The sequence below is a fragment of the Pogoniulus pusillus genome, chromosome 6, assembly GCF_015220805.1.
Source record: "Pogoniulus pusillus isolate bPogPus1 chromosome 6, bPogPus1.pri, whole genome shotgun sequence".
Lineage (NCBI taxonomy): Eukaryota > Metazoa > Chordata > Aves > Piciformes > Lybiidae > Pogoniulus > Pogoniulus pusillus.
In genome coordinates this window covers 44,505,906-44,523,975 of record NC_087269.1, presented here as the reverse complement: position 1 = coordinate 44,523,975, position 18,070 = coordinate 44,505,906, and the positions used below count along the sequence as shown (strand labels likewise).

Below are 18,070 nucleotides of genomic sequence, written 5' to 3'. Positions count from 1 at the left end.
CTTGTGACAGTGGTTCTCTTCATGCTTGTTTTAATTGCACGAGCTGATGTGAGGTCTTGCAGGATTTCAGTATTCCTATACCATTATCACATCAATTCTTTCACTACATGAAACAGTCTGTAACTGAAAGGCAACGAGCAAAGAATTTTTAATTACTTACTTTTGCTTTATTGCCAACCCAATAAAGCAAACAAAAATAAAGCAGTCTTCCAGAGCTGAGATTAAATGAGCAGGCACTATGGTTGTTTGTATTCTGTTGGAAAAAGGAGTTGGGTTGCCCTATCATTAGTGTAGAAAAAGGTTTTCATGTACTGTAAATTACAAACATTATCCAGACTAGTCATGCTAATTATTATGAAATGTCAAAAGGTGCTTAAGTTACCAGCATGGATTTTTGTGAAGAACTGAGTACATGTCTGTGCTATGTCACGGATAAAACAGTAGGACAAACAAGTAATTTCCTTCACTCAGTTGCTATTTCCATGTTGGAGGAAATGGAAATGTGAAATGACTCAAACAGTAATTCAGTGGCTTGCACATCCTACTACACAAAACCCAAACCAAGGACCTATGTATGTCTTCTCTGCTAGCGCTCCAAGGTTTGCTTCTGGTGTGGTATTTATCTGTAGGGCCATGCAAAGTGTGAAAGCACAACAACTGCACCTAAGACAATCAGGTGGAGAAGTCTCTGACTTTTTTTGTGCTCCAGCTCTTTGCAAGTGGTCAAAAGAGCTTCCTGGTTTTGTCCCCATTGCAGGGTCAATACTCATAGCCAAAACCAAAGCCTCTGAAAATAGAGGGATTAACTAAAAATACTATCATAAATTTAGTTGCACTAACTAGAGCCAGAAGAAATAGATAAGTTTATGAAGACTAAACTGGAAAACCTCAAAAATTGCTCCTTAAAACTGGCTTATGTCTGCTTTAGATCCTCTGATAAATAATAGATACTGTTACAGAAAACAGCTTAAGGGTTTACTTAGTAACATTTTATCACTGGACATCCGTAAGCACAGCTGTCTATCAGCTGTCGTCATCCAGTGAAGAAATTACTGGAGGGAAAAAAGCAAGACTCAGGCTTCTGTTTCCTTCTGAAGTCAGTGTTGAAGTTAGCTGTCAAAAAATCTCGTTTTGGTGTGACTTGAGCAAAATGTGTGTTACTCTAAAATACAGATTATATTCCTGCCTAGATAGATTAGTCAAAGTATACCTTCATTCATCTTCCCTCTGTAGGGAGTTTTAGATAAATATGTGCTGGCAGTAATGGTCACTTCTAAATCTTTTCAGAGACATGGCACCAGGACAGTCTTCTGCAGAAAGAGCATCTTAAGCAGACATATAAACACAGCATGACTTGGCAGTACTTGTGAAGCGAGTCAATGGTAGGATGATGACTCTTTAAACCAGTGGATAGATCTACCTAATCTAGGTATCCCAGACCTGACAGCTTGGCTGGTTGGGGTAGCTCATGACTCCTCCTCACTGCTAAGACTGCAGAACACGAGTGGGTGCAACACACTCCTGGTGTATGACTGTTGTAACTTCAGTTTACTGCAGTGTTGAAGAGGAATGCATGCCACCATCTCATCTTGCTTTAACTCTGTTGGTTTAACGTTCTGATAGAAAGCTTTCAATGAATTTCACAGATCTTTAGATCTTAAAAGAAAATGCTGCTGTCTACTATACAGTGGTATGGCAGTAACAAAACACTGAGAGTTAAGTCGTTCAGTCACCATCTTTAAGCTTGCTGAAGCTCAGATAGAGAGGTGAGAAGCCTGCCAGTAGAGAAATAAGTGCTCAGTATTTCAGCCTCGGGAAGGTTTGCTGTGGATGTCAGTGAGGACACTTCTTTTACACAATGTACGTGGACCTCACAAAAAGCCTTTAATAACAGATGTGGGAAGGTGGAAAAGGACAGGATAAAGATTTCCTCTGGTAAAAGGTACACAGTCTTGGAAGAACTTTCTAAAACTCACACCAAGTTCTGCAGGGATCCTTTTTGTTGGCTGAGTGCCAAGCAACTGTCCACTTACGTTAAAGAGACACTCTAACACATGAGCACTATATTAGGGACAAGGGAGACCATTCACATTGCAGATTAACACATACCTGCAGGAGCTTTAATTTCTCAGTCTGCCTCTCACTGCCTGAAGCTGAGTTTTCCCCAGGCTGCAGGCCACCAAATTCCTTGAGAGAGGGCTATGGGGAAGGCCTCTGCCAGATACCTCAGCACCTTCTGCCACATACCTTAACCTCCCTGCCTGTTTTCATGTTATCAGAAAGCAAGCCTTTTTGTTGAGACAATGCTCTCAGACAAAGAGGAGTTTATGAAGGTTGCATAGCAAAAAGTGAGGGGAGGAACGGATGGACATGTTTTGACCCCTGCACTTTCTGTTAACATCTCTGTTTCCTGCAGGAAATCTTGTCTCAATCCGACCTGCAGTTTGAAAAACAAGAGTCAGGTTTCCTCTCATTTGGTGGGTCCTTTGACACTCCAAACCTAAGAAAAATAACACCCAGAAATAGATATGTGTCTGCTCAAGACACGCTTAGGAAGGCATTTACCTCCTGTGCAGCTCTTGCCTGATGAAAGGTTTTGCTAAGAAATGTCCTTTTTGGGTTACACAGAACTTTAAGTCTGAGATGGTTTTGTTTATATCATTTACATCCAGTAATGCCTTCTTTGCACAGAAACCTCTGTGATGGCTGCCAAAGTTTAAAAGAGGCAAAGCTAAGGTCTCTGTCAGAGGTAGAAACAATACATCATCTGCCCAGATCAGGCCCCTCACAATCTGCTCAGCACCTCAGTGCCTGCACTCCTGGGAAGACAAGAACTTTTATTAAATTGAATATAGGGATGAAAAGAAATTATTTCCATCTACTGAATGACAGGCTGGAATTGAATTTTGTGACTCTAGCCTTCAGATGGTTTTATCCACATTTGAAGCTTTCTTAATCAGTGGTGATACAGCAAAGCCTTAAGTGTCATCTGAGCAAGTAAACCTAAATCTTCACAATCTGCTTCAGGTAAACTAGAAAATAACAATTAAGCAGTCTAGTTTTCAAGCAGGTGTAAGAATTTTTTTCCAGACTGAGTGTATGAGAGGGAAAAAATGTATTAATTCTATTAATTTCAGTTGGGAGAAAGATGGTTGTAAGTACACCTATGTATTTCAAGGATCTGGTGCTCAAACCCTCTGAAGACCTCTAACTTCTCTGCCATTTTCAGAATGCAGTGACTGTACAATAGCTCCTTTGCTTTCTGTTCAACCACAAATAGCCACAATCTTAACAATTATGCAGTCTGCCTTGGTGTGAAGAAATATATGCTCCAGCTCCCCTGCTACAATCACAACCAAGTTTAGAAAAGTGGAGCCCCTAAGACAGCAAATGAAACTACAGGAGCAAGATGATCCCTTTAAAATGTCTGCTTGGTTGGCAGGTAGCTGGATGAGATGTAAATATAGATGTCCAGATCTCAATGATCTTTATCTAGAGTACTGCACTTGTATTCATTCAAGAGACAACAAATTCTCCCATGTGCAGGGAGTAGGTGCAGGCAGTCATTTAATACAGCAGGAACAGATTTCTGCTTTGGATATGGAGTCCCAGACCACAAGTAAATTTCCTTATCTTCAAAGTAAACCTGTAGAAACACACAATGTATTTCCTAAAATACAGGTTTGGAAGACCACACAACAGCTCTGTCAGCAGCTGCTGAAAGAGCTAAGAAAAAGGGCCTATGATAGGCTCCTTAAAATTCATCTTAATCAAAGTGCTGGACTTGTTAGTATTTGCTTACACCAAAACATGTGACACAAAGTAATGGGCTGGGTTTGTGTTATGTTTAAAAACCAGCAGAGCACTGCACTGGCCTGGCTAGAAAATGAGGGACACAGACAAAGCCTAGGGCTTGCAACCTGCATTCCTCAAGTGATTCTGTCTGTCATTTCAAGTTCTGCTGTTGGTAGACTGCAGATTGCTTGTAATCTTTCTGAGAATAAAAAACAACCTTCAGGGGGAAACAAAAGCAATCTAAGTTATGAAACTTATATGTAATACTGTCTGAATTATGCTGGCATTACTGCAAGATTTGAATAGCTTTGTAAAAATTGGTTATTTGATCCATTGTATCTTCTCTGGAACTCAGACAGAACCTAAGTAAACTGCCATGAAGCAAGATCTATTCTTCCCATTTAATGTAACCATTTAATTTTGGCTTTCTAGGAGAGAAAGAATGGCAGTTCAGGAGATTGGCAAAATGGGCATCATGCTACTGAAAATCTTCCAGGGAAAAAGAAACCAATGAGAGATATAAATATTCCCTGTTCCTATTCACTAAACCATTCAGAAGCTTTAAGATGATAACCAGTATCACTTTCAAAGCATCATTTTTAAGTATGCACCTAGTTTAGACAACAGAACATCTTTACTTCGGCTTCTATTCTACTGATAAAGGCTATCCTTTATCAGTATTGTGTGATTTAGCTTTGCAATATCTATACCTGCACCATTCTGCAGCTGCACTCTGTTATGTATTGTTTTTCATGCTTCTTAAAGTAGCAGTTTTAAGTGATTTAAAAGGGTTGGTGACAATTTTCACCTGAGAAGTCTATACATAATTGGTCTAATATCTATTGATAGTTTTTTTCCCCCTTTTTTCTTTCTTTCATAATTGGTCTAATTTTTATTAACAGCTTTTTTCCCCCCCTTCTTTCTTTTTTTTTTTTAAACCTGTCCAAGAGAAATCAGTAGTAAAGCATGAAGCTCACATCCCTGTTCTGGATGACTTGAGGTTCAGTAATTAATACTTTAGCTCTCACCAGCTTTGAAGCTGCACTTTGTAGCTGCACTACAATCCACTATGATGGGTAATAGTTTTCTTGCCATAAATTGATGTCAGTGCACTGCTGAGCCACAGCAGCGTTTGCTGCAGGTGTGGGGAGGGTAAGGAAGCAACATGAGATGCTGTGGCTGATGGCATAACTTAAGCACATCTTCAGTGCTTCTTATTTCTGGGAACTTTCTGCTGTTCTTACTCAGGTAAGGAAGCCCCAGTAAAAAGAACACAACTATTTTAAGCAAGTACTTTAGAGAATCATATTTGGCTCACATGTTCTCTTCTGCAATCAAACTCCTATTGGGTAGATCAGCCTCAGTGTGAAGAATAAGGAGAGTATCTACCATGCATTGCACTTCATTTGAAAAAGAATAAAAATGAATCCTGGAGAGTAGAGAAATCTAAAGCTATGGCTAGAGTGTAATCTGAATGATAACTTGAGTTTCAGATTTCTTACACAAAATATAGATCTTCCTATAGTATATTCATGCATGTTGCTCTTTGGCAAAAGAGGGTGCTTTCTAGAGACAGAAGTAGCAGAGCACCAGGCTGTGGCTGCAGAAATAAGAACTGGGTGGAAAAAAAGAATACTTCTGGACTTAAAAATTTGATTTTTGCAATTTAAAGCACACATCCAAGTGGAATTATTAATAGTCCTTAGTTCAAATACTTGTAATAGGATCTGGACCTTTAAATCTAGAATAGAGAGTGGGCTGTGAAAGCTGCATTTTGCATACTGAGAAACTTATCATCCAAAGGGCTCTAGAGTCAGCTGGATGGGAGGACTGAGGAGGCTGATGCCACCAAAATCCCCAAACAGGCATTGTCTTCTGACTAACAGAGATTCAGCTCCCTGGAATCTCTTACAAGGACCAGCTGGAGAAGTGACATTTAACTTTTAAAAAGCAGTTTGAAAGGCCTCGACTGCTACTTTAAGTAGCCACAAAGTATGTGTAGGAAGTCATCCTGAGGTAGAGAGAACAGGTTCCTCCAACACAGGAATTACAGCCTTTCAACAAAACGTGTAGGATAAGAGTACTGAAATACAAAATCATAATCACAGAAGGGTTTAGGCTGGAAGAGACCTCAAAGCTCATCCAGTTCCAAGCCTCTGCCATAAGCAGGGACATTACCACTAGAACAGGTGGCTCAAGGCCTCATCCAACCTGGCCTTCAACACCTCCATGGAGGGAGCAGCCACAGCCTCCCTGGGCAACATCTGCCAGTGTTTCACCACCCTCATTGTAAAGAACTTCTTCCTAACATGGAGTTTAAATCTCCCCTCTTCAAGTTTAACTCCATTATCCCTTGTCCTGTCACGACAAGGCCTTGTAAACAGTTCCTCCCCAGCCCTCCTGTCGGTCCCCTTCAGGTACTGCAGTATTAATACTTACAGGAAGATAGTGGAAAAAATAATGAGGAAATCAATCAAATCATCACTATTATTAAAAGACACCTTCATGTGCTGCAGACAATCTGCAAACTGCACTACTGTGTCAATAATTATGCTTGGGTAAGAGATACTTGAACGTGCCCAGAGAAGGGCGACAAAGCTGCTGGAAGGCCTGGAACACAAACCCTGTGAGGAGAGGCTGAGGGAGCTGGGGGTGTGCAGCCTGCAGAAGAGGAGGCTCAGGGCAGACCTCATTGCTGTCTACAACGACCTGAAGGGAGGTTGTAGACAGGTGGGGGTTGGTCTCTTCTCCCAGGCACCCAGCAACAGAACAAGGGGACACAGTCTCAAGTTGTGCCGGGGGAACTCTAGGCTGGATGTTAGGAGGAAGTTGTTGGCAGAGAGTGATTGGCATTGGAATGGGCTGCCCAGGGAGGTGGTGGAGTCACCATCCCTGGAGGTGTTGAAGCAAAGCCTGGATGAGGCACTTAGTGCCATGGTCTGGTTGACTGGCTAGGGCTGGGTGCTAGGTTGGACTGGCTGAGCTTGGAGGTTTCTTCCAACCTGGCTGATTCTATGATAATATTGTGATTGTTTAGTCTGCAGCTGAGAAGCAAACAAGTACCAAGTGCAGTGCTGAGCACATTAAGCACTTGGTGTATGAGAAATATGCTCTGTATTAGAATAATCATATTCCACAAATCTAAGAGAATCTGAAGTGTTTTAGAGCATGTGACAATTCCTGCTAAAGTGCATTTCTGTTGTACTTGCCCTAGGACTTCACAACTATTAGTTGTGAGCAGCCTCTGCCCAGGTGTTTTGTTCTTTTAAATATGTCTGTTCCCAAAGATACAGCAGTTTAGTGAGTGAGTGGCCTGATTGTTTATGGCAATCCATGTATTTTTCTGATACAATGAGAACTGTCACTTCTAAAAATCTTATAATCATCCCCCAAATTAATTCATCTAGGCTAAATAGATCTTTCTTCACCAAGTATCAAGCTACTCTGTATTAATCCAGTTCTGTGAAAGACAGAAAATAAGTTTGTCTGATATGAAGAGTTTTCTGTAGAAATGCCAAATTCCTTCAGCATATCTTTATTCTTGACAGCGTTTCATGGGATTTTGTTGTTACTAATATATGAATGTTAATGTCATACTAACTTTGCTTCTTTGGGAAACTATCCAATAAACAGTTATCTATCCCAAAGCTACAGACTTGCTTCTGTTTCAGAGGGTTGGACATTATTTCCAGAGAGTACTCTGTGATTTATTTTTAATTCCACAAATTTTCCATTCTAAATGACTGATCTATCCCTCACTGTAGCAAACTCTCACTCCCAGTTAGCTTCTCTCTTGCCTATAATCATAGAATCAACCAGGTTGGAAGAGACCTCCAAGATCATCCAGTCCAACCTAGCACCCAGCCCTAGCCAGTCAACCAGACCATGGCACTAAGTGCCTCATCCAGGCTTTTCCTGAACACCTCCAGGGATGGTGACTCCACCACCTCCCTGGGCAGCCCATTCCAATGCCAATCACTCTCTCTGCCAACAACTTCCTCCTAACATCCAGCCTAGACTTCCCCTGGCACAACTTGAGACTGTGTCCCCTTGTCCTATTGCTGCTTGCCTGGGAGAAGAGGCCAACCCCCACCTGACTACAACTTCCCTTCAAGTAGTTGTAGAAAGCAATGAGGTCACCCCTGAGCCTCCTCTGCTCCAGGCTGCACACCCCCAGCTCCCTCAGTCTCTCCTCATAGGGTTTATGTTCCAGGCCCCTCACCAGCTTTGTCGCCCTTCTCTGGATCTGGAAGTCTCTAAGTCAGAAACATGAATTGCATTTTGAAAGCAGTGATTATTTTCTGATCTACACATTTATATGTGCTTAGCTCTGGTTTTGATCCACAAAGTGGCTGCCACAGAGGTTTCTAGAGGGAATTCCCCTCATGAAAGACAGAGTATTGCATGTGAGCAAAGAATCAATGAGGACACAGGCTCCTCCTCATGTCTTTACTGACTTGTGTCAGAATCAATGATCTAGGTTCAAAGAAACAAGGTTGGCAATCATGTGGTAGCATGCCTACTGTGAGCATAGAAAAATACATGAGTCTCTTACACTCTTATTCTAGGTTTATCATTTATACCACCACTCAGTGACACAAAGCCACGTTACCTGGCTGTGTCTCAAATGCATTCAATTTGACGTAGCCAGCCCCACAGCAAAACCTCAAAAGCTTAGCTCTAATGGTGTTATAATGAGGATGGAACTCAGTTCCATGGCCAGTTTAATGTGTCTTAATGCTCTAACATGCTTTTGTTTCATATTTAGGACAATAAACAGGGCAATAAAGTTTTGTTTAAATCGGGTCTGTTTTGCAAAATGAGTCTTGCGTATGGAACAAAACACTCATTGTTGCTTTACTGTTTAAACCTTTATTATTGCCCTTTTTTTTTCTCCTGGTACAATGGGCTTTTATGCACCAAACAGCTGTGTTCATCATGTTTATTTAGAAGGCGTCCATTGTAGTGGAAAAAGTCTGGAGGACAAAAATCTTGAAGTGCAAGACCACTCTGTGGGTGATGGCACTTCTGGGTTTTTTTTCTGTCCAGTTCCTTTGGTCAGCATGCAAGTCACATACACAGGCACTGCCATGCAGCCTTGTGAAAAGTTGCTATTATCCAGGGTTTGTAAGTGCTGTCTCTTATTCCAAGCACTCTCTTCCAGAACTTTTTAATTGCAAGGCAACGTACAGGACGCTGTGACTATGTTACACCCTATGATCCTATCGTTTCTCAATCTGCTGCTATTCTGGCCCCTCATTAGGTCATTTTCCAAATATTGTGTACAGCTATGTGTCAATCATTGTCACAGCTCAACTCCAAGCTAAGCCAACTCAGGACAAAACTGCAAGGTAAAAAAAAAAGCTAACCAAAGCATGCAGCGCGTAGAAAACAGTCAACAGTTTAACTGCTGAAAGCTATGTGTTGTTCCAAAGATAGCATTAGCCCACTTGATGTAAAAGAAGCATACAGTACTAACGCTCCCCAACATAATTTTACACAGTTGAAATATGTAGTGTATTCCCAATGGCATCTGCAAATAAATAGATGTTAGAATCTCAAGAATTAAGAGCATGACATTGTAGGAAACTCTTGGGTGACTGCTGTCAAAAAAACAGTTGTTTCCAGTTTTTGGAAAGAATGAAGCTTGAAACATATTGACAGTACTCTTTTCTTTTTGCACAGCAGTATCTCTAATACCTTCTAAACCTCTGAATGAAAGCTGCTGCACAAGTAGGTAGCATTAGCCTGAGGAACTAGAGGGGTCCCCCACTTTCTTCAGGGTGTATCCAGCAGGAAAAATGCAACCCCATGCCATAAAAGGTAACTATGCCCCTTTCACTCTTTTCAGGTTACCTCATATTAACATGTCTTTCTGGGAAGGACTACAGAAGTGTCTACCAGCCACACAGTCAATGCTACTGTTGTCACAGGCTGGAAAATGAACTAGAGCAAATTAACACGCTTTAACTTTAAAAAGTGTTAAAATATGTATAGAAATGAAATAGGTCCTTATTTCCTGAATGCTCTAGGCTTCTATAGAGCTGGTGCTCTCAGCTGTTGTCATTCATGTGCCTCAGGAAACTGTAATGAGATAAAAAGAGCAGGATATAGAGATCATGGAGGATAGGGATCCATACAGAAATGCAGCTAAGGTGTCTGATAGGATCCGCAAGCAGCATGCACTGGAGGGGCTCCTGACAGGCTGAACACTCAAGAGCTGGGGCTCAAGCAGGAGCCTGGGGAAGGCCTGGCATAGTGGGGATGTAATTTTCTAGAAGGATAAAAGTGTTGGGGAAAAAAAACAATTAAAAGAAATGTAAGCCAAATGGAGAGTGTGACAAAAGAATTAGTTCCTACTGGCAAAGTGTATAGTAGGAGCAGAAAATGAACTTGGGAGAATTTTAAAGAAAACTGTTTCTCAGAAACTGTTTCAAAGGCTCCCTGGGTGCAGCCTCCATTTACTTGTTTCTTCGTTCTCTCCCAAGAAGAGAATCTCCAATGAGCAGAATGTATCCTGACTTGAACAAACACAGACCTGAATGGAGTCCTGATCTGGATAGAGTTCATGGAGGCCAAACTTCTAGAGCCCTGTCACTACCTGGGCACTACAAAGCTTGTAAGCCAAGCAGAAAAGGGCAACCTTTAGTTTGTAATCAACAGGTAGGTAGCTGGAAGTTTAAGGTACACTGCTTGTTAGTCTTTTTGCTTTTTTGTTAAGTCTGCATATTTTTAAACTAGGGATGTTAAGATGTACTTGATGAATCTGGGTATGTTGGGGGTTGGACTTGATGATCTGTGAGGTCTCTTCCAACCCTGATGATGCTGTGATACTGTGATGTTGGACTGAATGGATTTTGAACTATACAGTTGCAAAAATAGTGTCTTTTTTTTTTTTCAGACTAGTTGTGCTTTTGAAATTAAGGAAAAATTAACTTCTAACTACGGAAAGGAAAATTTGTGTATGTTAACTCCAGCTCTTAACAGCTGTGCTCTTAACCAGTGCGGCTGGGGAATTTTTCATTAACAACCCCCTGCCTGTGCAGACAGAAGGAGAAAGTGCATTTTGACTGAGACTACTTTTTAAACCAATGCTTCGGCATAAATAGTGTTAACAGGACTCTAATGTGATTGTGGGAAGCGCCAGAGAAAGCTGGATGCATAGCCCATCCAACTCTCTTCGGACGCAGCCACCGTTGAATGGCTCCAAGAGCCTCATAAGCAGGGAGTGAAAATGTAACTGGATCTTTTCTGGAGACACTGTGAGCGGTGGTGGGAGAGATGCCACCTTGCACTATCTCCACACATGTGAAATCCCTTCAATGCAGAAGTGTTTGACCTCAACAACTTCCTGTGAGAGGGAGTTCCATAGTGAATTATCTTTGCATACCCCAGTTTTTAGTTTCCTTCCCTTTGCTTTCTCGTAGGCTTGCTCTGGTGTTACGAAACGTGTGCAAAACTTTTTTCACGCTTTTTGTCACTTTCCCGTGTGTATCTCTGTCAGAGAATGCTGGCCTCTGAGGAGATCTCTTGAGCTATATATATGTCTTTATAGTATTAATTTAAAACTAAACTGTGAGAGCGGCGACCTTTTTGCAAGTTGTTGCAGATGTGGCACTTTTTTTGTGCCGCCCCCGTCCCTCCGGCACAGTCCTGGCCGCGCAAAAGAAACCAGTGTAACCATTTACCAGACTGTCAACACGGGCGCCCCTGGCCGCTCGCAGGCGGCAGGAGGCGGCAGCGGCGGCGGCGCCTCGCCCCGGCCCGGCTGCCGTCCCGTTAGCGGGACAGCCAGCGCGAAGAGCGAGGCAGCGCGCTGCAGCCCTGTAGAACGCTGGAGGCGGGAAGGGGCCGGGGTAGTGAAAGGCGCCTGAGCGCCCGGCCGAGCCTCCCAGCCGCCGCCGCTGTCCGTCCAGCCGGGAGACCCGGTCCTGGCTCGGGGGAGCGGGGGTAAGGCTGGCAGAGGCATCATGGCGGTTGTGGCCCGGGGGGGTGTCCAGGGGCAGCGGGCCGGGGGCGGCGCGCCGGGGGGCGGCGGCGCGAACTCACCTCGCTGCGCTGGAGCTGGAAGAAACTGTTGAGATAGCTGGAGCTGAGCGAAGAGCCTAGCTCCGGGGTGCTCTTGGTGTAGCCGAGATCAGGGTGTTGGGACGAGGAGGGCTCGGGTCTGAAGGCATCGAAGGCGCTGGCCTGGTGCGTGTCTTGCAGCGAAAGATAGACCCAGTTGAGGAGCTGGGCGGGCTGGTAGACGGACGCGGCGCTGGTGTCGATGGCTGACAACAAGCTCATCTTTCCCCCTGGGCTCTGCTGGCGACGGCGGCTGTCCCCGCGGTGCCGCTTCCCCTCCCCGCGCTCCGGCCGGCGCCGCTTTCCCGTCCCTGCCCGGAGTTCTTCCTCCTCGCCGCCCGGAGGAGAGGACGGGCCGGGCCGGGGAGTCGCTGACGGGGCCCGCGCCGCTCTCGCCCCCCCTAAGGCCGCCGGCGCCCGCCCAGCCCCAGCGCTCCGCGCAGCACGGGCATCGCTGCTGCCGCCCGCGGGCTCCACAGGAAACTTTCTGCGCTCTCCCTCCCCGCCCGGCCGGTGCCTGCCCCGCTATCTGTCTTTATTCCCACTCCCGCAGGCAGCGGCGGGGAGGGGCTGCGGGCTCTTGGGCCGCGGCGCCGCGCCCCCATAGGCCTCCCGCCCGCCGGGGGGTGCAGGGGCGGCCGCGCCGTTGGATGCACGGCCGACCCGGAGCCGCTCCGCCCCCGCCCGGTCCGGCTGCCTGCCTGTTTGTGTGTGTGCGTAGCCGCGGAGGTCCCCAGGCCGCTGGCCGGGGGTGTCCCCTTGTCGCTGGCGACTTGCCGGCCTGGTTCGCGCCGGCTCGCTCAGTCGCTCTCCGGCCTTCCTTTTCCTCTTTCCTGAGGGTTTTTAAGCCAAATACAAGCAAAGCTCTTCCGAGGGCTCTTCGCCGGGCGGCCTCGGCTTTGTCTTTAACTCTGCAAGTTTGTTTTCAGCCTCCTTTCTCATGTTTCTGGCCTGTGGTAGGACTTCATTGTCATCTGGGGTTCCTTCTCATTAAATCTCTGTCAGAGCTCTGGGTTTACAAAGGCTTACTCGGTTACTGAGGTTGTGCCAAGCCTTGCAGAGTTAGGGTTTCCCAAATAAGGCAGGCAAGCGGCGCGATGTTCCCTTTGAAACCCATCTAGGTATCCCTGGCACAGGCTCTTGGGTATCACGGCTGCGGTGGGATACACTGGCATTAGTGCTGAGTAGGCCTTTTAAGGAGTCGGTAGCACAAAAGAGGATGATGAACGATTCTCCTTTTAGGAAGGAGCCTGAGTGGGTAAACTGCTAATTGCAGTTCTTCAACTCTTCTCTGAGATGAGCATAGCAGAGCAGGGAAGCTATATCTTGCTTCCATATTAATACTGCAGTTGTGAAACCAAAAGAATTCCCAGAAGGTAACTTGAAAACTTAAGCAGTGTTCTTTCTGAGTGACAGAAAGCTTAAAATAAATGTCTTCTCAGTATGGTCTTGGGGAGGGAAGCCTTTCTTACTTATCTAAGAGAAGGAACCTTTGAACTATCAAAGTTGGCATCTAGGTTTGCTGTAATGAGTCATACATCTCTGTCAAGACTGAAGAAAACTCTGTTCTGAAAAGGCAGGGTTACAAGCAATGGAAAGTGCAGGTTAGCATACACACAGTAGAAAACTGTTAAACTGACAACTGCTAGCAACAAAAATGGATGCTTTTCACTTGAGAGAACAGGTAGCAAGACAGCACAGCTATCTGCTTGCAGTAATTTAAGTGAAGGTGAAGATGAAGACTGTAATTTTCCAGAACTGCAAGAGAAGATGAAGTTTGGTACAGCTGAAACAAGCAGAATTCATTTATCAGTGGTAATATTTAAGATGCTCTGGTTTGCAAGCCCTTTGTGGCATGTCTAAACATGCACATATTGGCATTAGAAGGAGCAATCTATGTCATTGTAAAAGGTCTTTCGAGCTCTGTAACAGTCTGTTGCATAGATGATAGTAACAAAAGAATTAAATTGTATCCCAAACTTTTTTTAGGTTTTAAGGTGAATGAGGCTTAGTGACCTAATAAGTCATGGAGGAGGATTTTTCATGATCTGCTGGTAAATGGAAAAAAAAAGCAAGAAATACAAATCTCATCTGAGGAAGTTTGCTTTCTGGAAGATGGTGAAAGTCAAGTCCAGATATTGTAGAAAGTCTAGAAGAAGGAACTAGGCTGAAGCTGCTTGTTTTGTTTTGTGGAGGTTTTTTTTTTGGTAGGCTTGCTAATTCCTTCCTTAAAGACAATTTCTATTCTTATCACTTCCCTTTTCTACTTGATAAAGAAAAACACATGTGTTTTTATTTGACAGTTCCACTGTTCACTCTGTTTAGTAAGATGCTGTGCAAGTTCTGGACAAGCAGAAGTGATAACGTTAAGAGGGTTCTTGTAGCAGTGAAGGTCACAGTGTGGAGTGGCTGAAGCGATACAATATTTTGAATGATGAGAATTTGTATATTTTGATACTTTCTTTTCCAAACTGAATATAACCATTATTGTAGCTAGTTGGTTGGCATGACTGCTTTATTTAGAACAGAACAGATTGCATCCAAGCAAGAGCAGGCAAAATCTGAGTACATTTATTATAGCAACTGCAGTGAGAGGTGCATCAAACTCCTATGATGTTAGGGACACCATACATTCCACTAGATGCATTTGAACACTGAAAGGGTTTGGCTGTAATTTCTTGATAGTAGCCCTGGTGGCTTCTGCTAACCACACAGAGGAGTGACTGATTTGAATACATGCTTTATTTAGCATATCAAGAAAGGGAAAGGTTACAAATACCTCTGCTATTAATAGCTTAACTAAAGAGCACCCACACTTTGAGATTCAGTTCTTGTCCTGGTCTTCTACTGCAGTTTCTTTTGTTAAACTATTTCTAGGCAGTTCCTGTCCCGTTATGGATTTAATAGTGCTCGTAGCTTAGCAAAATGCTGCACCACATTTGCTACAGTCTGTGTTCAAGGTAGCATTTTCTTTTCATTGTCAATCTCTTCTTAATCTCTTGAAGTCATAGATTAATGAGGATAAAATTGGTACAAATGGTCTGTTTAGCATGGCAGTAGACAAAATTTTGTCCTACAAAATATGCAAGACAAAACTGTCTGAGACAATGGCTGCAAGATATCTTCAGGATATATGCACAGTTACTACTGGTTACATTAGAATGGAATATAAGCAACATCAACTGTATGGTTTGGGTTACACATCATCAGCCTTATGGTGCTGAAACATTTGTTTCTTTATTCTCCTAGGTTTATTCACAAACAGTGCTCACGATGTAAAAAATCCACAGTGAAAACTGTAACATGAAACTTTAAATAATCTGCATGGCAATAAGCAACTTGGAAAGTGGAAGCCTTGAAACAGGTCAAAGGCAAGCACAGAGATAGGATCCATCAGCTTCAGTCCTATTCTGTGATACTGAGTGACCATGTCTTGTGTTCAAGATGGTTTTATAACTGCTCACTCTACCTGTCGTCTTAGTGAGCTGGACCTCTTCCAGCTGCTGTCTTCTCAAGGCATCTCTGCAAGAGCATGGAACATAATTTGCCATTTCTGGCCAGGGCTACTTGTTTTATAATCTGATTTAGTTATGTTCTTGATTTCAATGTTCATACCTTTAGATTATGTCAGCCTTTAAACTACATATGCAATTATTTGTTTAATGGCATTTCATATTTTAAAAATGAATGTTGTCCTAATGTTTTTAAAGGTGTATTGGTCTGAGTTGCCATTGTTTTAATCTTCTTCTAGATTAGATGGCACTCCAAAAGGAAAACAGAATGACTATCCAAAACTGCAAATAAGGCTGAACAGGTAACTCAGACCCACCACTGGATTCTCTGGTTTCTGTAAATGGGATATGCATAATGCAATGGTCCTTTCAGATGCAGTGTAGCTCATATATTGCAAGATAATGTTTTTTATATGTTGCACAAAGATGCTCATATTATTATGAAATAATTCAGCTATGCAGTGGAAACTGTGTAAGTGTTCTTCAAATCATGAGAAGACATTTCAGCAGAGTTGTAAACTGTAAAAGTACATCTGCATGTGGTGTTTCAGAGTTACAGCCACTTGTGCTTGCTGGGAAAGTATAATTGTGCTGCCAGCAATGAAACATGACATAAAACAAACTTCGTGAAAGCAAGTCTAGGAAATGCATGTGCTTGCTGTATGCAACACCATGTATTTTTGCACTGATTTAAAGGCTCAGCTGCAAGCTAGTGCACAGGCACAAAAGTCAGCACTCGTGTTTTCCTTCCTTTAAGCTATTCTTCCTCCTATAGGTTTCACATAAAAAGTTCTGGAAGTGGACAAAAAAGAATTTATAGCTTGTGTAGAATTTTGGTGAATACATACCATATACAGTAATGATTTGCTGTGGGTAATGTATGAAGCATAGTTCCTGCAAGACTGTTTCTGTCCTTCAGGGTGGTAATTGATGTAATAGATCCCCCTGAAGCATACAGGTTTTGTACCTGAGCAGGTTATAGTTTCAGATCTTGGAGCCTCCTCACTTGCTCTATATTGGAGATGTCAGTGCTTTGCCGAGTAATGGCATAAAAGATGCCCTGGATATGAGTAGCTGTGTGAGAAATACTATTTTGATACTTGGATTGTTTTGCAAAGCTTTCTGCAAACTCCAGCTGCACTTCAGGCTTCTGAAGGGTATGGTTATTTCAGTTTTAAAAGGCAATAGCTCTTTGTCTCTTGTACTGATCTAAAAGTTCAGCATCCCTGTTCAAAAGAGGAGTTCAGACATCTCCTCCTTTTTACTTAGCCCACCCTGGCCACTTTCTCTTGCTTGACCCAGGAATCCAAGAGAGGAAGTCCAAGGAAGAGGGCCAAGAAGGGCGACAGCAGTTAGCAAGAGAAGCGGGTGCAGGGGCAGCCCATCTGCCCTACTGCCTAGTGTCTGCCTTGGAAGCACTTTTGAGAGAGAGGGCAGGTGAGTATAACCTGATTTATGTTGTAGGAGACCCTTTACTGAGGGCATTTCTTATATGTCCTCACTGCTTTGTAACTGGCTACCAGACAAAGAGGATAGGTAGTGTCAATGGAGCCCCTTTAAAGACCTTGGCATTAAAGCATGTAGTAAAAATAGTCAGACAAGTGCCTCAGAAGGGGAAAGATGACTCTTTATTGGATGGGTTTTTTTAAATGTGTACCTTTTCGTGTGTACCTTTACTGCATATAGTATCTCTGCCCATATGCCTCTCTCATTTAATCTATGGTACAACATGCTCCTGGAGCCAGAGACAGTCCCTAATTATTTGTTTCCCCGGGATCTGTAGCAGATTCTTTCTTACAGTAATTGTAAATTCACTTGAGTTGACTTGCTGAGGTAGAACAAGGCTTTGAGAAAATAAGAGAGCAACGTTGGGAGACAGAAAAGAGTGGCAGAGATAAAGATACATGAAATGATGATTAGTAGATGCCACAGGTCATAATGGTTGACAGGAAATAAGTCTGGTGGGACCTGTGGTGAATTGTATTTATGATTAGGTTTTGATTAATGGATTATTTCACTGCTTTTTGTGGAATTACTGATTGTCCATAGGTTAGCTTGGGTCTGGAAGCAGTATTTTATTGCTTGTACCGCAGTTGTCACAGAGAATATCACTTCTCTGTGCTTTAACATTCCACTCTCACTGATTTCTTCTTAATGCCTTCTTTACACACCCACAGATGATTCTGGGTTTGCCTTCTCTGTTTCATCCCCACTCTCCATTAGGCTTGATAACAGAATGACTATTTCACTTGTTCAGAAGTACATGCATCTTATCCATTCTGAGTTCATGTGTTCACTCCAGAATCTGCATTGCTCTGTTAACACTAACCCTGTTGCACAGAAGTTTGTTTCTTAGTCACTGTGAGTTGACACAGTATTTATTGTGTTATATTTATATTCTCTGCAAGGAGGTTTTGGACAGGCCTTTACATGAAAGGAGTGAATTAGAGATGCCTGAAGATAAAATGTTTTTGTTTTCATGGCCTGAAACTTGGACCTCTGTCTCCATATATGGGCTCAGTTCTTGCCTTGGTCAGCACAGCTGTTGACCTGCTTATGAAATCCTCCAGGGTCATCTAGAACTTGTATTGTGCATCATCTGATTTTGAGTGGCCTGATGAAGGCAGTGGAGTGACAGTAAGTACTGATCCACTTAACACCTCTGAACAGTAAGAAGCCATCACCTAGTACCATGC

General features: G+C 43.2%; 1 protein-coding gene and 1 long non-coding RNA gene across 2 annotated transcripts in view; one reads left to right on the top strand and one right to left on the bottom strand.

Annotated features, from left to right (window-relative positions):
• Positions 1 to 12,445, bottom strand: part of ZCCHC24 (zinc finger CCHC-type containing 24) — a 113,328-nt gene extending 100,883 nt beyond the window's left edge. Inside the window, exon 1 of the mRNA XM_064145436.1 lies at positions 11,845 to 12,445. Within this exon, the coding sequence (XP_064001506.1) occupies positions 11,845 to 12,084 (240 nt within the window). The 5' untranslated portion in view covers positions 12,085 to 12,445. The remainder of the gene's footprint in view (positions 1 to 11,844) is intronic.
• LOC135176370 (uncharacterized) lies at positions 11,598 to 16,806 on the top strand. The gene is made up of 3 exons (XR_010302616.1): positions 11,598 to 11,745; positions 15,614 to 15,676; positions 16,677 to 16,806. It is a non-coding gene; the product is annotated as an uncharacterized LOC135176370 (long non-coding RNA).
• The last annotated feature ends 1,264 nt before the right edge of the window (positions 16,807 to 18,070 follow it).